The 25239-nt window shown below is 45.4% G+C and overlaps 3 protein-coding genes across 3 annotated transcripts; 1 reads left to right on the top strand and 2 right to left on the bottom strand.

Annotated features, from left to right (window-relative positions):
* Positions 1–8187: 8187 nt before the first annotated feature.
* LOC140355409 (uncharacterized) lies at positions 8188–11034 on the top strand. The gene is made up of 2 exons (XM_072440152.1): positions 8188–8581; positions 9577–11034. Exons 1-2 carry the CDS (start codon positions 8483–8485, stop codon positions 10234–10236), a joined length of 759 nt encoding a protein of 252 aa, XP_072296253.1. The 5' UTR covers positions 8188–8482; the 3' UTR covers positions 10237–11034.
* Positions 11035–12040: 1006 nt separating this feature from the next.
* LOC140355393 (histone deacetylase 2) lies at positions 12041–17182 on the bottom strand. The gene is made up of 14 exons (XM_072440151.1): positions 17051–17182; positions 15682–15794; positions 15488–15605; positions 15205–15279; positions 14293–14431; positions 14061–14202; positions 13838–13930; positions 13647–13755; positions 13428–13568; positions 13137–13245; positions 12921–13051; positions 12580–12741; positions 12225–12282; positions 12041–12145 (listed from the first exon to the last, which is right to left on the bottom strand). Exons 1-14 carry the CDS (start codon positions 17103–17105, stop codon positions 12118–12120), a joined length of 1473 nt encoding a protein of 490 aa, XP_072296252.1. The 5' UTR covers positions 17106–17182; the 3' UTR covers positions 12041–12117.
* A 932-nt stretch (positions 17183–18114) lies between these two features.
* LOC140355377 (heparan sulfate glucosamine 3-O-sulfotransferase 5-like) lies at positions 18115–24183 on the bottom strand. Its single transcript, XM_072440150.1, has 3 exons — positions 24125–24183; positions 19200–19341; positions 18115–19069 (listed from the first exon to the last, which is right to left on the bottom strand). The coding sequence occupies exons 2-3, from the start codon at positions 19304–19306 to the stop codon at positions 18142–18144; spliced, it is 1035 nt and encodes a 344-aa protein (XP_072296251.1). The 5' UTR covers positions 19307–19341; positions 24125–24183; the 3' UTR covers positions 18115–18141.
* Between the last annotated feature and the right edge of the window lie 1056 nt (positions 24184–25239).

Genomic DNA, 25239 nt, shown 5'->3' with positions numbered 1-25239 from the left:
GAGCCACTGGCCTGAAGCTGTTGAGGTCTTTGGGGCGCGGTGTCTTAGGCACAGGTACCAGACAGGAGGTCTTCCAGCCCTGTGGTACCACCCTCAGCTTCAGGCTCATGTTGAAGACATGCTCCATAACTCCACACAGTTCATCTGCGCAGGACTTAAGGAGCCTGGGGCTGATGCCATCAGGTCCTGCTGCCTTCCTCACTTTAATCCTCTTCAGCTCACTCCTCACCTGTGCTGCTGTGACAGTCAGTGGTTGGCAGGGGGACCGTGTGCTGGGGGGATGGGTGAGTCCAGGCGAAGTGGGGAGCTGATGGTCCGGGGCAGATAAGCGAAGAGGAACAGATGCAGGGCATTGTCCAGCTGTGGAAGAGGGAGCATGCAGCTGTGCAGGGGGAGGGGCGGGTGACCGATCAAACCTCAAGAAGTGAGCATTTAAATCATTCACCCACTGTAGATCCCCCTCTGTCTGGGCAGGGGGGATTTTGAAGCCCGAGATGGTTTTCAGGCTCCTCCACACTCCCTGAATGTTTTTTTGCTGCAGCTGCTCCTCCATCCTCCTCTTGTAGCCGGCCTCAGCCTGCCTGATCTTCCTCCTCAGCTCCTTCTGCACAGTCCTCAGCTCCTCCTTGTTCCCTGACCTGAAGGCTCTCTTCTTCTCCTTCAACAGAGCCTTCAGTTCACGGTTAATCCATGGCTTGTTGTTTGGAAAACACCGCACCGTCCGGGAGGGAACAATGTTCTCAAAACAGAAGTTGATGTAGTCCGTGATGCACTCTGTGATGGTGTTGATGTCCTCCCCATGTGGGTCATAAAGCTCAGTCCAGACAGTGGTGCTGAAGCAGTCCCTCAGAGCCTCCTCGCTCTCAGCAGACCACATCCTCACCTCACGGGACACCACAGGCTGCCTGCGCACGATGGGTTCATACACAGGCCTCAGATGTACAAGGTTGTGGTGCGAGCTGCCCAGGGGAGGGAGGGGGGAAGAAGAATAAGCCTCCTTGGTGTTGGCAAAAAACAAGTCCAATGTTCTATTCTCTCTGGTGGGGTGGGTAACATACTGGGTGTATGTTGGTAGAACAGAAGAGGGAGAAGCGTGGTTAAAGTCACCAGAGATGAGAGCCTGTGGATGCTGTGTTTGCAACCTACAAGTGCAGGAGAGCAGTGCTTCACAAGCATCTTCAGCATTGGCAGACGGGGCCACATAGACTGCGATCAAAATCACATGTGAGAACTCCCGGGGCAGATAATATGGCCTCATGCCAATAGCCAATAGTTCAATATCCTTGTTACATAGCTGCTCCTTCACTGTGCAGTGTTCGGGTTTGGACCAGCTCGTGTTCACATACACCGCCAGACCTCCACCTCTTTTCTTCCCGGATTCTCTCGTTCTGTCCGCCCGCAGCAGATGAAAATTGTCCAAACCTACAATAGAGTCTGGCATTTCTGCTGTTAACCAGGTCTCTGTGAAAATCAAGACGCTGCTGTCCCTATAAATCCTCTGGGACCGCATGAGGCTCGCTATTTCCGTCATTTTATTTTGAAGGGACCTCACGTTACCCATGACTACGGCGGGAACCGACTTCCTGTTTGTCCCTCTCTTCTCTCGGAGTTTACGTCCAGCCCGTCTGCCTCGTTGCGTTTCCTTAGGATGTCCGCCAGGATAACGTGGCGATCTCCGGGTAAGACGACTGTTATCCGCAGTTTCATGAGTTCCTCCTTTGTGTAAACGCGGTACGGCGCCGGGCGGGGGGCGGGGCCGGAGCCGGGGGACTCAGAGCCAAGACACATCGCAACGACACGACGAAAACACTCAATCCAGCAGAATAAAGTCAAAACAAGTTAATTTAAAGCGATTCCAGTGCGTGTCCCGATCGTTCGTGAAGTTCCTCTTTCATATAAACGTGTACGTAAACGTGTACCGACGACACGCCGTACTTTAGCGCGGCCGGAGGGCGCGGGGGGGGCTGGTGGGCTCGCTCGGAGCTAGCTCACGTCACAACAACACAACGAACGCAACAAAAAACGCTCAAATCCAGCCGAAAAAAGTCAAAAACAGTTGAATTAAAAAACTATTCCAGCGCGTGTCCCTATCGTACAGTGAAATAGAAAAAATATACTAACTATATTTACAAAATATAGGAGATAAAGCACAATAAGTGTGAGAAAGAAGAGAGAGCGTTTACACCGGGCTGCCAGCTGTACCAGCGCCTTTTAGTCCTGACTCTGGCACCAGCAGGAGGCCGGTCCATGTTTAGTCCTGACTCTGGGCACCAGCAGGAGGCTGGTCCATGTTTAGTCCTGACTCTGGCACCAGCAGGAGGCCGGTCCCTGAGAACAGGACTAATGTGATCGTACTTCCTGGTTCTAGTCAGGACCCGAGCAGCAGCGTTCTGGACGTACTGCAGCTGTTTTACAGCTCGTGTGGAGAGGCCAGTGAGCAGGCCGTTACAGTAGTCTAATCTACTGGAGACAAATGCATGGATAAGTCTCTCTAAATCTGGTTTTGACACTACATTTCTGATTTTGGCAATGTTTTTTAGATGATAAAAAGCTGCTGATGTTATTGATTTGATGGTGGCTGTTAAAGTTCAAGTCTGAGTCCATTATTACCCCCAGATTTCTAACTTGGTTTGTAGGTTTTAGAGCGAGACTCTGGAGGTGACCGCTAACACTTTCTCTTTGTTTCTGTGGGCCAAAAACGATTATTTCAGTCTTGTCTGAGTTCAGCTGGAGAAAGTTGTTTTGCATCCACACACTGATCTGTTGGATGCAGTGACAGAGTGAATCTACTGGTCCAAAGTCACCTGCCGATAGTGAAACATAGATCTGAGTGTCGTCTGCATAATTGTGATAGGACACATTTTCACTGCGTATCAACTGACCCAACGGCAGCATGTAGAGGTTGAACAGAAGGGGACCCAGGACTGACCCTTGGGGCACTCCACAGGTCAGGGTCATGTGGTCTGAGACACAGCTACCAATTTCAACAAAGTACTTCCTGTCTTCCAGATAGGACCTTAACCAGTTTAGGGCAGTGCCAGTGATGCCCACCCAGTCTTCTAGTCTCTGTAAGAGGATCCCGTGATCGACAGTGTCAAAAGCAGCACTCAAATCCAACAGAATTAAGACTGAGGCTTTGCCCGTGTCAGTGTTCAGGCGGATGTCATTTGTCACCTTGAAGTGCAGTCTCAGTGCTGTGATGAGGTCTAAAACCTGACTGAAAAACATCAAATGAGTTGTTTATTAAGAGGAAATCTGTGAGCTGTTGTAAACAACCTTTTCAAGGATTGTTGGGAATGTTCCAGATTGAAGCGACGTGTTGACTATGTGAGTGAGTGGTGCAAGTAAACTGTTCAGCACAGACTTTAGAAATCTGGTGGGTAACACATGGATGCAGCATGTAGATGAACTCAGACTGGTGATGATCTCATGGACAGTTTTGTCAGTTACTGGTGCAAAGTGAGTCAGCTCTAAGTGTCTTGGTGGTTTTAGGGTAATCTTTTGCATTGTGGGATTTATAGCATTTTTAATGCCCTGAACTTTGTCATTAAAGAATAATGCAAACTCATTACACTTGGATGTGGAAATGAGTTCTAACGGCAGCTGAGCTGGAGGGTTTGTTCATCTGTTTACTGTGGCAAACAGGACACGCAAGTTGTTACTGCAGCTTCCAATTATTTCAGAAAAATATATCTTTCCCTAGTTCTACATAAGATTAGGTTGTACATGTTCAGCTTCTCTTTGTAAATCTCTTTTTGAACCTGGAGCTTTGACTTGCGCCATTTCCGTTCGGCCCTGCGGCACTCCCTTTTCTGTGCCCTGACCGAATCATCATTTCTCCACGGCGCCTTCTGCTTATTTTTAACCATTTTAGCCCTCATAGGGGCGATGGTGTCCAGAACATTCAAAACACTAGATGTAACAGAGTTCAACAAATCATTTACATTGGAACATGAGACATTTTCAAAGTTTATCATTTCCATAAACAGTGCACCTGTGCCATCACTTATGTGTCTCCTCTGAACAACTGCAGGACCAACCGGTGGTTTGGGAGAAACAGACAGGTCAAAGAAGACACAGAAATGATCAGACAGAGCAACATCGACCACATTGACATTTGAAATATTTATCCCCTTTGTAATTAGCAGGCCCTGATGCCCTGTTGCCAATAATATTTCGGACTTCCCCTAAAATAGCTTGCAATTCAGTCATATTTTTGGTGTTATGTTATTCTCAGTAAAAGAGAAGTGGCGTAGAGACTGTCATATCGAGAAAAGACAGACTAATACAAAACAATTGTAAGCCGACTTTTAACTGGCAGGTCTGTACAATAAAAGAGCTTTATGCTGTTTTTAATAGACTGGACTCGTGCCTTTGGATTCCATGGCCCTGTCTAACCACGGCGACCATGTTTACAACACTGCAACACGTACGCAAATGTCTGAGCGTGTGCCAAGTGTGAAGTCAGTGTGGAGTCAGCAGCAGAGCAGAGCCGGGCCGGGCCGATCGAGGGGGGGTGGGGGGGCGACCATCTGCACGCCCCCAAACACGTACCGGGACTAGAGCAGCACCTCGCCATCCAAACAAAACCCAGCTTATGTGAAACGGGATCGCCTCGCTGTGTCCCGGTGTAGGGTTCCTCTGCCTTTGTTCGGAAAGCACAGGGACAAATTTTGGGTCTTAGCAGTGGATTGAGTCAGTCTTTTCCCACAGGACGCAAGAGCATTCCTGTAAACACCATCGATAGAACGAGTACAGTGTGGCAACGACAGATTCACAAGACAATATTGAACAGAAATACAGCCTTGTAATACTCAGTGCTGTCTATAATTGTGCAGGGAAACATAAGCAAATGGACAAAAACGCAAACGGTAAATATTGTTTGCAATCGTCGAGAGCGAATAGAGAAGAATGTTTTGTTCCTATTTGACAAGTTCCTATGAGACTTTGCTGGGGGAAAACGTTTCAGCACTCCGGTTATAAATTATTATTTTCAGAGATGGTACAAGGAAGAGCTGTCATTCTTTTGGCACAATATTGTGATTGTGTGAATTTGCTTCCTTGTCGGACAATGAGTGAGTGTTCTTGTATCATAAAAAGCCTTTGGCAGTTCATGATGTTTCTCTTTTCCTGACAGGATTTTGGAGCTCATTCAGAGGCAAAATATTCAAGAGTGCTACTGCTTGAATTCCATGTAAAAGAAAATGAGTGAACTCCAAACTTTGTGCATTTATTCAAAATCAATCCTTTTCCATAAGTGTAGGTTTGTCTCCTGCTTGTCAAATACGTTCCACAATATGGCATTAACATGTACCATTGTGCACCTTTGGAAAACAACTAGTGATTATCATGACATCATTCCGTTAAACCGTGGTGAACGGAAGGGCGTGGCTCGGTTTTGCATGTCAGGTGAGCGTCCTGCTGGGCTGTTTTGCATTGCACTAACAACATGAGGACAGAGCCGCGGGAGGCCACAGGAAGCCCACCTCCCGCCCCTCCCACACGCTCACACATTTGAATTGGAAATAGAATAGACGTGTTCCAATGTGCCACCTCCCCCATGGGCATCCACAACAACCCTGTAGATAGAGTGATCAGAGGTAGAGCCAAGGTCACAAGTATTGATGGCTGCAGTAGTCACATTTATATGCGCAACTTTTTAAATAAATTATACTTCTTGAATAGCTATTGCAACTTGATATTTTTACTGTATATTTTGAAGTACGAGTATACGGAGAGGGAAGAAGAAGTCCTGGGCTGTCCTGGTCTGTGCTCTGGACTCTGAGCAGGAGGTGGGGGACAGAAGGGCCCCTGGATAAACTCACATTGATGCCGGACCACCCTGTCGGCCCTGGAGAGCAGCTTCAGTGACAGACTGATCCACCCTGGCTACATGTGTCATCCACCTGTAGTGATCATGTGCAGCACTATGTCATGTGAATTATCTCTGGAACATTTCACTGAAATCACTTGAGCTGACATTTGATCCTGTCCATATGCTGCACTGTACATCATCATAGTCCACTTATACATAAGTGTATGTCAGTGTTTTGGGATTTCAGTCTGTTTTACAGTTATGTATCTCATTTTTATGTTTTTATTCTCCTGCCGCCACCTGCTTGTCTCCATGTAAATTGTTACTGATTTGCCTAATGCTCCACAGTATGCCTGGCAGTACGCCTTTGACCTGCAGCCTCTGGCCTGAAGGTGCCTCCTTTTCTCTGTACAGATATTTAATGCAATACTTTGCTGGCAAAACAGCATCAATATATATGTATAAACTTGAGTATGTCTGGGTTAAAACACTATGACATAATAGGAAATCAAACTGAATTTTAGTATTTGTTTAATTTGAGCAGTCGTTACTAAGTGCTGCGGAGTAGATTTCTCCACAGCAGTATCAATAAAGTTATTTTTTATCATAACACAAAAGTTGTTCCAGTTTAAATGAGGGCATGAGCTAAGGTCTAGTTCCTATAATTGGATCTGGGGCTCTATACAGCTGTGTTTTCTGTCTCAGTGACTCCTAAAGAAGCATTTGGAGGTGGCCTGCTTCACACGCAAATAAAATGAATCCATACAATCATCAAGGGAGAGATGAGGCAGAGGGTGATGCATCAATATTGTACTCTGTAGGTTAATAACAGTAACATAAATTCACAGACATCTTCTTTATTGGACCGCAGCTCTTGGTTAACGACCAAGATGGCCCAGACCTCCATAACCCTAACCAAGTCCCTGGTGTTTCGGTGCACTTTGTTTTGTGTGTTTTTGTGCATAAATAGTGTGTCAGCGTACTCTTACATCTGTGAAGAGCTCTTACCTCAAGTCCTTCACCTCCGCCCTGCTGGACCCCCTGCTGGACCCCCTGCAGTTCACCTACAGAGCCGACAGGTCTGTGGACGACGCCATCAACCTGGCACTCCACTTCACCCTGCAGCATCTGGACTCCCGGGAACCTATGCCAGGATCCTGTTTGTGGACTTCAGCTCTGCATTGGTGAGGCTCCACTCTAAAGCTGGAGAGAGAAGCATGCTACAAGTGACAAAGAAACAAGATTAAAATAAACAAATCCATTTCTGTAACAGAAAACACCCAACAACAAGAGCCACCATCACCAAGAACTATGAATAAAATTACCCTCTAAAGTGAGCCCTGATCCTCCCCAGCAACCTAAAGACCTACACCAACTGCAGGACCATTAGATAATACGGAGTAAAATGTACTAAATAAACTATAATAAATGACAACCAGCATGGTGCCTGTGAGCAGCACAGTGCAGTTTAGTGCAGTATTAACAGTTTCATTCCATTCATAATAAAATCAAAGATGACAGCATATGAACACTGGACTGTTAAGACCCTTTATTTTTCACCAAAGGTCAAAACATTAAGTTACAATAGTTTGTCACACCAGAATATTGTAACTTTTTTAATGTTTTGACCTTTGGTGAAAAATATTTAACCCCCATGTGTTCAGGAAGAGGAAGAGAATCAATTCACCTCTGACCTTTAAAGTCATGTGACCAACCTAACCCTGCCACATTATTATTTTATTATTCATTGTTTTATGTTACACCTAAACGCGAGACAAGTTCCTGTGTTTGCAAACTGTGATCGATGTCAATGGCAATAAACCTTTTCTGATTCTGAGCTCTAAAGGCCTCTTGGCAAACAGCTGAAGTAGGACTGTTGGACTTTAAATGTATATAAACTCTTTAATTCCTGATTTGCAGTGCTCTAGTGAGTGTCTTGCTGGACCAATCAGAAGTTTTCTAGTTAAAATGGAGATGATTAAATATCCCAAAACGTTGCCCCAACAAGAGTTGATACATTCTATTGTGACCCTTTGTAAAGAGTGAAGCTGCAAACCCGGAGCACTGCACTTTCAGGGACTGTTGGGAAGTGTTGTGAGTTCACCACTTTCCAAAGACAAATGCAGATTCAAACATGTTGTCTTGCAGTAACACCACAGCGGCTGCGTGGATGATGCTCCTCCAGCACATTTGAACGTTATTCCTTTGTGAAAAACAGTGTTAGAAGTGTTCTTGTTCTGTTTGGTGGGCCCGGGCTCCGCGCCTTGAACGCAGCGCTGCGCCCCATTGTCACTTCATTGTTCACCCCTTCTCCCCGAAGCCCCGCCCCCCTGACGAGCGGACCCTGTCATTGGCTGTTCTCAGCTGTGATGCCGTCATCGTTCTGAGTCCCATTCATCTGTGCACTTGGGCGTTGGACTCGCATCTTATTAGCAGCAAGAGGGATTTTCCGTTTCTGCAGCCGGGACGTCGGATTTTAATATTCCTCGCCCGGGCTTTATCCTTTCTTCACCGTCTTCCACCGCCGCGCTTTCATTCCTGTCCCCGCTGTTGAGAGCGCACAGAGCGGGGGACGCGAGGGGCTCCCCGGTATCACGCAGACGCGGCTCTTTGTTCGCTTTGATCGCCTGCTCGGAGTTCTTTGTTGGAGTGAACGGCGGCAGCAGAATGGGAGCGCAACTAGCGAGGGCGACCGGGAAAGCCGAGTTGGCGGCAGAGAAACCCGGCGAGGCGGCAGTTTCACCCGCCAAAACCAACGGGCAGCAGGTAAAGCGCGGCGCGGTGCCAGGCGCGCGGCGAGGGGGCACTGGGGGGCACTGGAGGTGCAGCGGCGCGCGGACCATGGAGCAACAGTTGATCCTCTTTGCAGTGGGAATGAGTGGAGACAATTACAATGATTTAGTCTGAATTTAACTCATAAATTTGCAAAGTCCTTTTTTCTTTATTTGGCAGTGGTTGATTTAGACCCGAGGCCAACAAAGGGTCCGGAGCACCACGCCTATTGTTCCAGGCTGCTGCTGCTGCGGGCTCCGGGCTGAGAGCGGGGGCACTGGGCCGTGGAAGGGGGGCGTGAGGTGGAGTGTGGGGGGCTCAGTGGGAGGCAGCGCTGGGCTGGGGGCTCTGGGGGGGCTCTGGGCTGATTTGTCACAGTTCACACTCGAGGCAGATGCAGACTGCGCCTTTACTTCACCTTTAGTTTGCGTGTTTAGAGGCGCAGCTGCCGTTTGCATTATTATGATGGGGTCAAAGTGGAGTCGCGCTGCCCTCTAGTGACGCAGAGGCGATAAAGCAACAATAAGGAACATGACACATGACGCTCCTACTGCCCTCGGTACTACGGGTGACGTGAAGATGATATTTGATTTGGCACGTGACATGACGTGGTATAAATAGAAATGTGGCCGCATTTGATTTGGTTACTTTATTCTTTCGTTTATTCAGCATGGCCCGTCCAGTGTGCTGAAGATGACCATGTATTCTGGTTATTCCTCAACTTACAGTACTAGTTGTTGCCAGTAGTGCCTGATATGATGATCAAAAGTATCGAAAATAACTTGAATCAAAACTAGATAGCCTAGTCATGAAGTCTAAAAAAGCTATTTAACTAACAAATAAAGAAAAAAAACAATGATTTTGTGTAGAAAATTAAAGTATTGTTTGATTGTGGTGATAAAATCTATAGTATTTATTCCCTGGGCGTTACAAATGACAGTGTTGTGACATTAATCCTTGACTAACAAAGATGTTTCTGTTTGTTTCAGGAGAACGGCCACGTCAAAGCCAACGGTGATGCTGCTGTTGAGGCAGGGAAAGAGGAGGTGCATGCCAATGGCAGTGCTCCTGCAGAGGGGGCTCCGAAGGAGGATGGAGAGGCCAAAGCCGAGGCCCCTGTGGAGAACGGGACTGAGGCAGACAAAGTAGAGGCGGCCCCAGAGGGTGAGGCCAAGCCAGAGGAAGCACAGGCCTCCACCAGCGAGACCGAGACGCCCAAGAAAAAGAAGAAACGCTTCTCCTTCAAAAAGTCCTTCAAACTCAGCGGCTTCTCCTTCAAGAAGACCAAGAAGGAGACCGGAGAGGAAGCTGCGGAGGGCCCCACAGAGGCAGCTGAGGATAAGGCTGAGGCCCCAGAGGCAGCAGCAGAGGAGCCCAAGGCTGAAGGGGAGGCGGCCCCCAGCACAGAGCAGCCAGCGGAGGAGCCCAAACCAGAGGCAGAGGCCCCTGCAGCAGAGCCCCAGCAGGCCGCCCCCACAGAAGAGCCCAAAGCAGAGGAGAAGCCAGCTGAGCCGGCCCCCGAGGCCCCAAAAGAGGAAGCTGCCCCAGCCCCAGTAGAAGCAGCTCCTGCTCCAGAAGAGCCAGCCCCTGCACAAGAGGCAGTGGTGGCTGAGGCCCCTGCAGATGCTCCAGCTGAGAGCGCAGAGTGACAGTGCCCCCTGGAGGCTGTCTTCAGAACTCAAACAGATCTCAACCCTTTGTAGTCCTGTCCCATTGGCCCCTGACACAAAACCTGCTCAGCCCTCTCCTGCCCGGGGCTGACAGTGGGTGGCTTTGATTTGTAAAACTAATTAACTACATCAGCCATATATTTTTCAAACAGTATTATTTTTATTTTGGGAATTTTACACAAAATGTAAAAAGGACATGGCCTTGGGGTGCAGCTGTCAGTGGGGGAAGGGGTCACCAAATCTTAATAAATCTAGAATCAAATATAAGACCAGCATCCACAGGACCAAACGTTTACAACAGCCAGCCTTAGCTCTCCCTCGGTGACGCTGTAGGAACAACGTAGGCTTTCTGACCTTATGAAAATGTAAGTATGTATAGGCGGGGGAGGTTTTAACTGTGATTATTGTACAAAACGAAATCTTGATTTCAAGGAGCACATAAAGTTTGCAGATTTTATCCATTCTGTTATTTTTAAACCAACACATTAAAAAAAACACCCAGATGAACTTTGAACCTGACCAAATTGTGGCGTGCACAAGCGTCACCGTCTACACTGCCGTTCAGAGCGTACACAACCTGGAGACGTGCAAATCTTTGTGTAGCATCTTGTTCTTGTTTTCTTTTTGTAAATAGTGAAGAAGACACTTTGGCCAATTTGACTTTGAGATGGAATGTAACTTTGCTTACAAAAAATGCTATTAAAATGTCTCTGCTTAAGGTGTGTTCTAATTTTCTTGGGGCACACTAAAAGCACAAATAAATGTGAATAAAATGTGTCTAGAATCTGTCATTTAAAAACATCCTCAGTGGTCTAGGTGTGTTTGATTATTAAGATAACATTTAGGTGCAAATATATCTTTCTGGACACTGTGGCAGTGTTTACAGAGTTTTAAATGTATCTCTTATTTCCACTTACACATTGGTGGTTTAAGTGCTCATCCCAGCAGCAGGATAAATAACCACACAATCTTTCATTATTATTTAACAGTGTTTTAGTGAATATCCTTAATATATCATATCCATCAGAATAATCCTGTCCTCAGTGCAGCTTTCAAATATACATTTTTTGGTGATGAAGCATGTTTAGCAGTACAATTTTCATATATTTATGTACTGCATTTTAATTAATTTGAGTTTCAATGGACTAATTACGTAAGTATTTATTATCAACACCCCGTTCTAGATATGCAGCAGAGCCCTTGATTCTCAAAGTACAATTACTTAATTATTTTCAGAAAACTTCACTTTCGCTCCTTTAAGTAATTGAACATTTTATTTGTGATTACACACTTGATATCACAAGAATGGGACGAGGGTTAAAACTAAAGCAGAAAAGTCCATAATAAAGACTTTTGCTGATGTGATGATGTTTTTTTACTATTCATACGGTTTGGTCTCTGGTGGTAAAACTGCAGACTAGTATTCTTCCACATTCATAAAAATATGTCTAACTGACCCTCATTACTTTTAGTGCCAATACTATATAGTAGGATGACAAACAATCCAGATGAAACCATTTATATTATCTGTAAGACTAATGTTAATCCACTGAAGCCATGCAGGAAAGAATTACACCTCAAACAAACACAATTGTGTAAAACATTTATTGATGAATGCAAAAATATCAAAATTCGGACATGATCATTTAGAATCTAGAAGCTTTTGCTAAAAACATTTAAAAGTCTGCGCACAATTTAAATCATTTAAAGGGGGCTCAATAATGGCAACTTGCAGTGGACATTTCCATGACAACGAAAGGGAATGACAATGACACAAAAATCTGAATAAATAGAACGCTTATTAATGTGTGTGAGTGGATGAGGGGGATGGACCGCACCATGTAGCAGCAGGAGAACACTTCAGGTACTGACGGACTCCGCCTTCACACTGGAAAACACAAGTAAACTCAGGATGAGACTTTAATTAGTCACAAGGTCAACACTGCATTAGAACAAAGGGGCATTACCTTTTAGAGTCGCTTTTGTCAGCAACAATGTCCTTAGACTTCTCCTCCTCTTTAATTTCTGAGGGAAACAAAAGATGATTAGTTAATTGGTGATTAATAACGAGAAGAAGTAGGACTGGGACCATACGCTTTTGTCATGATACCAAAACTGCTATGAACAATACTGATGCCAACACTAGCTTTAGCTTTAGCACAAATGGCAAATTTGTTCTGCAGTTTTATTCTAAACGACATGTTTTTTATAGTATTGCGACACATACTGCATCCACAAAACCGGGTGACTAAAGTGTAATTGCAGAACGACATATTGTTCCAGTCTTAATGAGCGACTCAAGTGTCATAGTACGTAACACACCAGTCTTCTTGTCCTTGTCCTCGGCCTCCGTCTTGTCCTCCTCCACTCGCAGTCGCTTCACTCCCTTCTTGCTGTTGGCCACGTTCCTCCTGCCTCCCTCTCCTTCATCTTCAGAGTCTGAAAACTCTTCATCACAGGCGATCCTCTTGTCCCTGTCCCGAACTGAAACCATTCACTTTCATCACAAAAGTCACGCTTCAAAACAGCACATTCTGACTTTAAAAACAAAACAAAAAAAAAATCACACAAACTAAAGCCAATATCCACATTTATGTAGCTACTGTCAGTTTGTTAAGCACTAAAGCACCATATGAAAACACGTGGTAACAGGAGGATCTTACTGGAGACACGCTTGTCTGGGTCCTCTTTGTCCTCGTCCACGGTGTCTTCCGGGACAGCGTCCTCGGGGATGGGCTGCATCTGAACCCCTGGAGCGTGAGGCAACATGCGCAGGTTCTCAAAGAGCCGCTGCCTGTCCACAGAGAGAGAGAGGAAGACGCTCAGAACTAGCACGTACCGGGACAAATGGCTTGAAGGGAACTCGGAACAAAGCGTACTTGATTTTGTCCGTGTACTCCTGTGTGTTCTGGTTGGTCATGTTGGACGGGCTGATGTGCAGTTTGAAATCTGGTCCGAAGTACTCAAAATAGTCGTTGTACGGTAGTTCTGCACCAAACAATTAAACAGGTTAGGGGCCGAGTGATGACTGTAAGAAGAGCTAAAGGACCATTATTGATTTATGTTGAAGAGTTGTCAGGTTAATGCAAACGCCAAAGGGTTTATAACAAAGACAAAATACAACAAAACCCAAAATAATGCTCAAATTGGGAAAAATCTGGTTGGCTGACCATCAGGAATCTCCGTGTCGAGTGCCACAGCCGTCTCGTAGGTCCAGCAGCGGGCCACGTTCCGGATGGTGTAGCCGCCTCCACCCAGCATCAGCAGAGGCAGGTTGAAGGACTTCATGTGCTCCACACACTTTGCATGTCCTGAGCAGACACAGGGACCACGTCTTACTCATCAAGTCATTCTAACAGCGTACAACTGAGGAAAACAGTGATTCTCACCTCGGATGGTGAGGTTGAAGCAGCCGAGACGGTCTCCTGAGAGCGAGTCTGCTCCACACTGCAGCACGATGGCACTGGGCTGGTACATTTCCATCACTTTGCCCATGACCTGCACACGTCACAAAAAGGTGGTATTGTGACCATGAGATTACAAGTCAATGTGAACAGTAGTTTGTGCACGTCAGACTCACAGGTTTGAAGATTTGTTCATACGACTCGTCGTCAATGCCATCTCGCAGAGGGAAGTTGACAGCGTAATATTTTCCTTTCCCAGCTCCAATATCCTACAGACGTCAACATTCAAGTTTAAACCCAGCTTTGACATATATCGCGAATTCTGATATTTTAAAATATATTTCGGTTAGAAAGATGAGCCACATCTCGATATACGCGACATCTTGAGTATCAGCTCACCCGCAGGTCTCCAGTCCCGGGGAAGTACTCTCCGTATTTGTGGAAGGACACAGTCATGACCCGATCTGTGGTGTAAAAGGCCTCTTCCACCCCATCACCATGGTGAATGTCGATGTCTATGTACAGCACCCTCTGGTGGTACCTGTCCAGCATGGCAGGAGAGAGATCCTTACACAATGACAACATATTTTACATTATTGTGATATAGTAGACAAGAGAAGTTTGAACCTACTTGAGCAGCTCCAGGATGGCTAGCACGATGTCGTTGACGTAGCAGAAGCCAGATGCCTCAGATTTCTTGGCGTGGTGAAGACCTCCAGCCCAGTTTACTGCAATGTCAGTCTGCTGTCTGTTCAGCTTCACTGCTCCAGCTGAAGACAATAAAGGCCGCTCATATTTCAAGACACAAAACAAACTCCAGATTGGGACCACTTAAACAGGGGTGTCAATCATCCGGCCCCCAGATGTTTCAGTCCAGTTGTAATTTATATTTATTCATTTCTGATAGACGTATAGCAGTTTTTATCACTAGAACTAAAGGTCCCACAGTCCTTTGCAGCACCCGCCCCTCCCCCTCGCTGCTCAGTGCTGCTGGAGCGCCTCGTCCAGTGCCAAAGGCTGAGTAGAGATCACTGCAGACTTGCACAACACTTTACAGACTAGAGCAGAAGTCTGAGCGGGAAAAGAGACGTGTGGTTTTGGGAAACACGTGGAGGAAGAAAGAACGGTTTTGTGGATCTTAGAGCGGCGCTAAATGCGACACTAATGTGGAGCTAACAACAAGAAAACAAACTTCTGTGACGATGCTTAGAGAGGAAAACAAGTGTAAACCTCAGATCAGGAACTAAGGGGTAAAAACACAGTTCAGAGGGTAATAATAACGTGGCTGTGAACACAAACACAATGCACTAAATTAATCATTATTCTCACTAAGCTTAACTATAAGATATATTTGTGTCAAAATAACTATTACTAGGTTATATCAAACAATTTTATCATTCTTATTGTTATTATTGTTACTGCGCGTTCGTGTCTACCCAGTCAGAGCGTCAAAATTTGGCCTCTGGCCCAAAATGAGTTTGATCTAAAGGGGCATTCTAAGATTAAATAAAGCATTTTCATGCCATGTGTTGTTGGTACTTACCAGCCGAGCCTCCGGAAGAAAGCTGACAGAACTCGAACAGGCCGTCAAATACAGGGCAGTCTTCTCCCACATTGACTGAAGAACAAAAACACTCTTATAAACCTTTAGTATAGTCAAGTGTATATCCAACCATTGCTGGCTATAATGTTTGTAGAAAACATCTTTTAAATTGCATTTAATGAACTGAAGGACAGAATGTATAATCCCTCCAATATTGCATAGTACTTTTAAAAATGTGGCTCAGAATAATTGCTTAGCACAAATATTTCAGAGCAGAACTCACATCTCTGCATCTGTTTGCTAAACTCTGACATGTTGTCGGGTCGTATTGATCGCAGGAACTTGATGTAATCATCGCTGTGGTACTTAGTCATTTCATCTGCAGTGGCTTTGTGAGGTCTCTGTAAAAAGATCAAATAAAATGCCTTTATGTATCTGAAATGCTAATGTCTAGTGTTTTCTAGTTTTTACACTTACGTAGATCTCCATTTTCCTGTAGAGTCCGTAGTTCAGGAGGAGGTTATGGGTCATTCTCATGCGATGTGGCTTCATCGGATGTCCTTGGCCATAATAATAATTCCCAATGTCACCTGGAAAACATCATTGACTTTCAACAATAATGACTATTAATAGCATATTCATCTGAAAATATACTCATGTTTAGCATACGTTTATAGCTGTATGTTTGCACTACCCTCAACTCAAAGAGCTGTCACATGAACCTTGAGCTGGACTGACAACGGACAGTACAGGAGGGGCCAGAGTGGGCTCTACCTCCTGAGGAGACTCAGGTCTTTTGGAGTGACAGGGCCACTCCTGAAGACCTTCTACGACTCTGTGGTGGCATCAGCCCTCCTGTACGGTGTGGCCTGCTGGAGCAGCAGCATCACAGAGAGGGAGAGGAAGAGGCTGGACAGAGTAATCAAGAAGTCCAGCTCCGTCCTGGGCTGTGCTCTGGACTCGGTGCAGGAGGTGGGGGACAGGAGGGTCCTGGCTGAACTCACATCTATGCTGGACCATGAGTGTCGCCCCCTGCAGGACACTCAGTCGTTTCACAGGTCTTTCCTTCTGCTGCTGATAAGACTCTACAACAAGCATGTGTCAGCCACTCTTTATGTGCTAATATCATTATAATTTATTCTATCCATAACCAATAATATTATAATACAATCAAGTCACTTTAACTTCTATTATATGGCATTTATCTTTATCACTAAGTGTATATAAAAAAAAAGGTTTGGGGTATTTGCCCAACCTGCACATTGTGTTAAATGTATATAGTATAGTATATATTTTAAAGTGATTTATGTTGTTTTTAATGCATCCTGCTGTTCTTAAACTGTGCGTTGCAACACTGGAATTTCCCCATTGTGGGACATATAAAGGTTCTTACATGAGTTCATGTTCATATTTGATGTAATAGTGTGCACGTGCATGTGTATTGGACCGACATTGTACTGTGTTTAGAGTGTTTAAAGTGTTAAGAGTGTGTTTTGGGTCCTGGAGCACAGTCCCCCCGCTGGAGGAGGAAAGCTGTTCTTTAATGATCAGACAATGAGCGTGCGCAGAGACCCGTGTCTGGCACGACGCTTCAGTCCAATAAACACACTATAAGTGCCCCTCCTTCAGTAAGAGGAGCCGGACTACACTCGTGCTCATGTCACTACAGTTACTGCAGTAAAAGTACACTATTGGAGATGGATAAGAGTATAATATGTGAGATCACAGGAGCGACACCGCTCATTAACACCTCCTCGTTAGCCATGCTAGCTGTGCCACAATAATGCATTAGCTCAGATGCTAACGTTAGCCTCAGATGATCCGGGGGCTGCTGTGGGGGGCTCACCGTCATAGTAGTAGCACACCTTCTTCTTGGTCCCCCCGGCGGTCGTGTAGGCCATGTTTACAACTCTACTTCACAAAGTTGCAGATTTGGGAGATGAAGCTCGCGCAGACGGATTCAATTACACAAGAAGAGAAGCGGCGCTGCGGGGCGGGGCAAATGCGAGGGGCGGGGCCAGACTTTAATCTAGGGGCCAAGGCTCCCATCAGGGCCCCGCCCCCACCAGGGCCCCTGGACCCTTCAGCCACCACACTCTATGTTGTGGGGGCCATGCTGCCACCAGGGCCCCTGGACCCTTCAGCCACCACACTCTATGTTGTGGGGGCCATGCTGCCACCAGGGCCCCTGGACCCTTCAGTCACTGTCCAGTGCCAGTGATGCTCAGTCCACTCTAGGTCAGGTGTGTCCAGTGATAAGTCTTTAAAAGACCCTTGGCCCTAGATCGGCCCTCGCCAAAGACACTTCTACATTAGTTTAATCCTTTAGAATGTAAAAATGTCATATCATATGAAATAGTAACAAACTGCAAAAACAGGAGTTTAATAATTCAAGCTGTTTATTCTACCACATTTTTGACCGAATGACCACAGGAAGGAGTCAACATGATGCCATTTTAAATGTTTAACACAATGAAAAGTCAAATTTGACAAAGATAAACCAAGCACCGTTATAGAATACCATTTTGTTAGATTAATGAACAGACAACAGAAACAAGGATGTTTTAAGATAACAAGTGGAGCTTGAATACAGTTCAGTTGTGAGTGAATAAGTGAGAACAGGACGAATAATAATTATTAATAAATGTCCAGCATTTAACAAAAAATATAACATTAAACCATTTTATTCAATGACATGTGTAAATACATCTGCTTTAATGCCCATAACTGAACATATCTTATTAACAGATCATTGCAGACAAAACTAAATGAATAAAAACATTTTTTTGAATACAATTCAGTCAAAGCATGCCTAGTTTGTACTTCAGTAGGTTTGTCTTGAAAATAACCTAATATTCAGCATATGATAAATACTTGTACTTTTAAAAATGAAGTGCTTTGTTCAGAGCTGATCTCAGTCTGGAGGAGGTGTGGGGCTCATGGCCAGGTGAAGGTCCTTCCAGTGATCTGGTAGAACTTCTGGTTGAAGGGGTGGAAGAAGTGCTGCAGTTTGGTGAGCACCGAGGGCTCCACCTCTGGGTGGATGCGCCCTTTGCTGCCAGCAAGGCACTTGCTGAAAACAATATTGAATCGCAGACAGTAAAAGCCCCTGGTTGCATTGAAGTAGAGGTTGAAGGGGCTGATTCTTGGTGGAAGGTTAAGAAACTGCTCCACCAGTGTCAGCTCAGACAGAGGGTCTGTGATGAGACGGTCTCCATCCACAATATGGAACTGCTCCACAGGGAAGAACTTGAGCCAGCGCTCCAAGTGTTTGGTGTAAATGCTGGTACGAACGGCTTTGTACTTTGTGTTCACCTCTAACGTGTTAGGATCTATGGCTAACTTCTCAAACTTGTGGTAGGTTTTGTTTTTGCGTTCTTTTCCCTCTAGCACTTGTGTATAGTCTGACACAGCTCTGGTGGTGGGCTCTCTCACGATAATGAGCAGCTTGATGGAAGAGTTCATCTTAAAGATGCGTTCAGGAACCTCCTCTGTGATGAAGTATGCAGGGCTCTTTTCAATGCTAATCTGATGGGGGAAAGAAAAGGGCATTTTGCTCCTGTACCACTCAATGCCTCGAGCGTAGTTCTTGTCATTGTCAAAGAAGTGAACTTCCTGTGAGGCTTTGACCACAGCCGGGTGCAGGTTAAGCATCTCCAAGAGCGCCCGCGTGCCGCCCTTCCGCACCCCGATGATGATGGCCTGTGGCAGCTGCTGCACCAGCCGCTGCAATCCCAGCTGCTCTTTTGTGCCATTGCCTCGGCGCAACTCGTGGAGCAGCGCCCGTTTGAACTGGAGGATTCGCAGGGGAATCTGCTCCGTCCCAGGGACCAGTCTGTGCTCCACGTGGCAGATCGGCTGCAGCCTGGAACACATGCCCCAGGATCAGAGTTTGACACTTTACATCAGAGGTGACAGTATACACCGCCTCAGTCATTACCTAGACCAACAGTCAGCTAGCAGCAATGCATTTGTGACCACTGGATTAGACTTACCTTTCCAAAGTCCCAACGCGGGCCACCAGATACAACACACTTCCAATAGCAAGGCTGCCCAGAACCAAGAGCTTCTGTCTGAGCTGTTCCTGCTGTTTGAAGAGCATGGCCCTCCATCAAACTTCAGGACTGTCTCCCGAGTCTGCAGAGAAGTTCTCAGGTTAATGCTCGCAACATCCAAATGTCATAATCATCATCACACCAATAGAATATTCATTTTCAGGCTGGCCTTTCTTTGACCTGTCTATGCGATGATAGACATTTGGAAATGTAAAATTATTGTCCACTGTATTGATCAGATTTGGGATAATGAGAGAGATTGTGTGAGCTCTTTTGTTATGAGTCTGAAAGGTTGTTCTATGGTTAATACGATACAGTTAACAAACTAGGAACTTGCTTTGACATTAAGGTGCAATAATAATTGTAGCTAAATATATTTTAAAAAGGCCAGAATTTACTTATAAAATAAAATGCACAAAATGAGCAGTGCAATTAATGGTTATTGGTTTGAATAACTTAAAGTGACAGTGTTCAAGAAGTGTTCATGAGTCCAACGGCAGAGGGAAAGAAACTGTTCTTGTGGCGGGAGGTTCTGGTCCGGATGGACCGTGGCCTCCTGCCTGAGGGGAGTGGCCTCCTGCCTGAGGGGAGTGGCCTCCTGCCTGAGGGGAGTGGCTTAAATAGTCCAGGGTGAGAAGGGTCGGCTGTGATCCGACCTGCTCGTCCCAGAGCGCTGGAGACGTACAGGTCCTGCAGAGATGGAAGTCTGCAGCCGATGACCTTCTCAGCAGAGCACACAATGTGCTGTAGTCTCTGTTTGCCCCTGGCTGTGGCTCCAGCGTACCACACGGTGATGGAGGAGGTGAGGATGGACTGAATGATGGCCATGTAGAACTGCACCAACATCTGCGCTGGCAGGTTCTCATTATAATACATGTCATACACAATTTATCCAACTGAATTAATGAACTTCACACAAAACAGTTTCTCGAAAAAGCTCTGCAATTACATAAAAGCTGACTGGCTTTTTAAAGTATAATTAAAACTGAAAAGTGGTGCTGTTTATAGACCACAACATCTCTAATTACTTTCCCTGAAAAACAAGTGTAAAATCATTAACAGGAATGATGCAGAAAGCCCAGTGAGACAGTACCTTTAGTGCTGCTGTCTGCACACTGTTACAGAGTACACAGTTACTTCAAAATATTATTACTCAAGTAGAAGAGCCTGTTTCGCAACTTTATGACTGCATTTTTGCACAGATGCATACTTTTTTTAGATTCTCTCAAAGTAAAAAAACAGACTCGGTGACTTAGGTCAGGCGTGGTGCAGAGTCCACTCAGTAATATAAATAATTTAGCTTAAGTTTATCTTTGTGTATGCAGAGGGGATGACGGTGCAGACGCGCTTCTGCAGCAGAGTTTCATTTGAAGGGTATTAAATCCACATAATTTATTCATAAAGCAGCCCAGCTGTCTTTAAAGAAGCTCCACACACATATTCTGTTTTCTGTCCATCTGAACTTTTGCCTTAGTTTCTCAATGCAACAGGTCAAAGAACACACCAGCTCCAAGCCCACGGGAAGTAGTACCTGGGTCCCGGACTGGTACTTTCCAAGACATTTACGGGAATCGTGTGAAACCTAATTACTGATGACATTTTAGTGCAGTGACTCAGACTCGAGGACTCAGACTCAGACTCAACTAGACTTGACTAGTTACATCTCTAAAGTCCTTATACTTCAGACCGCTGTATAATTACCTTTAAAAACATGTTTGCAAAGCAGGATTTTAAGTTAGTTTGACGCTATGAGAATGCACAGCAGGGCCTGGACTTGAGACTTAGACTCGGACATGTTTTTACATGATAATGACGTGACTTGGACTGGAACTTTATTTGAATGACTCAGACGTGGACTTGGAACTCGAACAATGAGGATAGCGGTCAAATAAACAAATACTATTGGTACACGTCCTTCAATAATATTCCCAAAACACATTTTGAACAACCTTAAGAACAAACCACTCATTTTGTGCCGGTGTTTTCTGCGTCTGAACCAGTATTTCTCATTCTAGCATAAAAGTGTGGTCTAATGCTCTGTCTTCCACTTGTCGGAGTGATCTCAAAGTCAAATGAGCAGAGCGAGCTTGATGGATGACTGTGGAAGGAGGAGTGGCAGCTCATTTCCGTGGGAACATATGAAATTGATTTTTTTTTTTTATACGTCAAATGGTGCAGAGTCAGAAAAAAACAATATTAAATTCATATTTGTTCAAGTGTGTCCCTCTCAGTCCATTCAGTGATCTTTCATGTCAGCAATAAATACAATATTGTTCAGGGGCCGGTTTCATGACTAGTTGAATAAAAACTGATACTTATAGTTTAGAAGTTTAGCTCATCAATTCTCGTTCTCTTTCATAATGTCTGGGACCATTCTCTGTCGTCCCGAGCAAAGGCAATCACAGATAATAAATCATAAACACTGATATTTTACCTCATACAAAAAACATACCAATCCAGCCTCAAACCCAATATGGTCTGCATCAGAGAAGATGCAGGGCTGAAATGTACAAATGCTTAAGAAAACTAAAGAAAAAACCTTTCTGGTGGGCGTTTGCTACTTATGCTTATTTCCACGAAGATGTTATTGCTTAGCCTCGATTTTCCTTTATAATAAATTAAACTGAGATGTTATATTAATTGATTTGATTAGTTCTTTGCTGCAGTAAATTAATGCTGAGATGTTAAAAAAGCACCGAAGTTGCTTGTGAAATAAAACATTATTGTTATGCCTGTTGCGATGTGTTTATATCAAGTTACTTCAGTTCAATACCCTCTTTTTTAGTAGTAATTTTGAATTAAGTTCATTCATTCATATCAGAGATTCAGATCAGCCAGAAGCAACTTATGATTTATGGAACCAATATCTTCCAAAAGCTCACTTGCACGTGAGTCATAAATAATACAGCCCAGTGTGGCGCCAATAAAAGACAAACGTGAAGTCAGCGAAACCTCCGAGCTGCTCAAAACTACCTCCAAATATTACAGGTCAACAAAGTTCCAACGGCAGCGGGCCTTGGCGCGCTTGATTTATGAATTTTGTTGTTTATTTGCGTTGTTTACACATAGCAGCGCTCTTAATTTGGCCATATTTCAGAGCGCACTGTCACCTCATCTCTGCAGCGGCCCATAAACCAGTGGAGATGCTGACACGCTGGGAGGAACGGGCAAGGATTCATCATGAGCCGTGCGCTGGGGATGAACAAAGCTGGGTCAGGCGCGATGAGGGAGAAGAGGGGGACGGAGTGGATAAGAGAGGGAGAAAGAGAGAGCGAGAGAGAGAGAGAGAGAGAGGAGAGCAGAAATGAGCTAGGTCAGGTGGCAGGTGCGGAGGGATAGAAAGAGGAGGATGAGAAGGCAAAGAGAGAGAGAGATGGAGTATCTTTGGGCCAGTCTCAGATCAGTTAGGGCTGCACTTTTGGAGCGAGAGGAGGTGAGAGTGCAGCCTGGCAGAGAGACTGACTTTTGTGTAGATTCAACTTTTTGTGGCTCAGAGGAAACTGGCAAACCGTCCGGCGCCTCAGGAGGGGAAGCACTGCTTCACCAACACCGTTTATGGTGCGGGTGGAGACCTGCTGACCTCGACTGTGGATGTCGTCGGACGGTGGAAGGAATCTCCTTAATCCCTCAGTCACGTCTTCTGAAGAGGAAGTAGAGACCGGGGACTCAGAGTCTGGCTCGTCCATCACCCGGGCTGAAGCCCTGTCAGGGCTCCGGGGGTGGATGAGATCCGCCCTGAGTACCTAAAGTCTCTGGATGTTGTAGGACTGTCTTGGTTGACACGTCTCTGCAACATCGCGTAGTGGTCGGGGACAGTGCCTCTGAACTGGCAGACCGGGGTGGTGGTCCCTCTGTTCAAGAAGGTGTTCCACCTACAGAGGGATCACATCCTCAGCCTCCCGGGTAAGGTCTATTCCAGGTCTATACTCTCCATCTGGTGCTCGAGGGTTCATGGGAGTTTGCCCAACCAGTCCACATGGGCTTTGGATCTGGAGAAGGCTTTCGACCGTGTCCCTCGATGAGAATCAGCACCTCCAAATCTGAGGCCATGGTTCTCAACCGGTGATGCAGTCGCTGCATTGGACCTTTGTGGTGAAGAAGGAGCTGAGTCGAAAAGCAAAGCTCTCGATTTACCGGTCAATCTATGTTCTGCCCTCACCTATGGTCATGAGCTTTGATTAATGACCGAAAGGACAAGATCGCAGATAGAAGCGGTCGAAATGAGTTTCCTCCACAGGGCGGCTCCATTAGAGATGGGGTTAGGAGCCCAGTCACATGGGAGGAGCTCGGAGTAGAGCCGCTGCTCCTCCAGCTAAGGCTCAGGCATCTGTTCCGGAGCCTCCTGGATACGATGGAGGGACTATGTCTCTCGGCTGGCCTGGGAACGCCTTGGGATCCCGCCGGAGGAGTTGGAAGAAGTGTCTGGGGAGAAGGAAGTCTGGGAGTCCCTGCTTAGACTGCTGCCCCCGCGACCCGGCCCCGGATAAGCGGAATAAAATGGATGGATAGATGGCTCAGAGGAGACAGTAGATCAAGCTGAAGTAAGCACACTGTTCTGTGTGTGTAGAAATAACATTTGCATAAACCTTGATAAACTTTCAGTATATTGGTGCACAATTTTGGAAAAACATTTTGCATAGTGTGATTGCGATTAGGATTCTTTTCAAAGTTCACATGTTAAACGTGACCAGGAGAATTGACAGAGCTACTGAAATAGAAGTATGTTTCTACAGATCTAAACTAGATGAGCAGTTTTAGCAGAATAAGGCAGAATAACTGTTGTTTGTAGAGGAAATTGATTATAGTTGCAGCCGTTTGCTTTGGTTCACACGCCATGTTGACAGTGCAGTATTCTGTTTTCTCACCGTCTGGTCCTCATGACTTCCAGGAAACTGCAGCCGGAGAGAGATCAATGCTCAGTCTGAAATGACACAGTAACACACGGCACATTAACTATCTGAAGCAGCAGTGGTGCAAGAAACAATCATATTTAAATTACTAAAAGTGAGAGTACTGTCACAATGTCAAATATATTACTCTCGTAGGAGTAAAAGTATGGCTTCGTTTTTCACCAAAGTAAATGTAACTGATCCTGTGAAAAAGCTGCAATGTTAAGAAGAGTCTTTATGTCTAGACTAAAACACAGCAATGATCCCGCACACCTAAGAGTTTCCATTCTAGTTCTTGGTTCTGTGTGGCTAGAACTTCATTTAGGAGTTCATCGTTGTTTCTTGTTTCAAATACGATTTTTTGGGACCGATTATGCCATCCTGAATAACACCACACAATTCCGTAACAGTTTGTGTTTTGTGTTTTTTGAAGTGGACGGTGAGCAAAGAGACGAAAACACAACTCCGGGTTTGTTTCAGCAACATTGAAATAAAAGCTGAAAAAGTCAGTTTGGCATAACAGGACCAGTCAGCTGCTTAGCGCCTTTGAATCCTGCTGAGTTGAGCGCCCGAAACCCCAGAGCTAATCACGGACACAGCGCTCAGGTTACCCACGGTGACACCGGACCGGGGCCCGGGCTACGCGGGCCGATGACATTAACGAAGATGTATTGATTGGAGTGTGACTGTGGTTTCTGAGCTTAAGATACAGCGACGGGACAGAACAAAGCCGGTGCCAAGAACAGGTACGAAAAAACAAAAATGTGTTCAAAATGTCTGTCGTACATTGAATCCAGGTAGGTAACTGGGCAAAAGGTTTAAGAATGAAAATGTTTCGACACTGATCCAAGTTGCTTCTTTTCGTTTCTCTGCCTTATATCCGTTTGTCCGCTCATCCGAGGGGAAGGATAGAAACTGTTCTCTAGCTAAAGACTGCAGGAATCAATGAAAAAAACACTTTGGGCACATAAACAAGGTAAATTAACACTGTAAGAAGGTTAAAAGCTCGAAAAAGTCAATTTTGCATGATATGGGCCCTTTAAGCGGATTGAATTATAGCGTCATCTTTTGCACGATTGTTCAAACTCTTA

The sequence above is a fragment of the Eucyclogobius newberryi genome, unplaced genomic scaffold (genome assembly GCF_026437365.1).
Source record: "Eucyclogobius newberryi isolate DKJ021-1_F unplaced genomic scaffold, fEucNew1.0.hap1 SCAF_1, whole genome shotgun sequence".
NCBI classification, from domain to species: Eukaryota; Metazoa; Chordata; class Actinopteri; order Gobiiformes; family Gobiidae; genus Eucyclogobius; species Eucyclogobius newberryi.
This window is presented reverse-complemented; position numbering and strand designations above follow the sequence as displayed.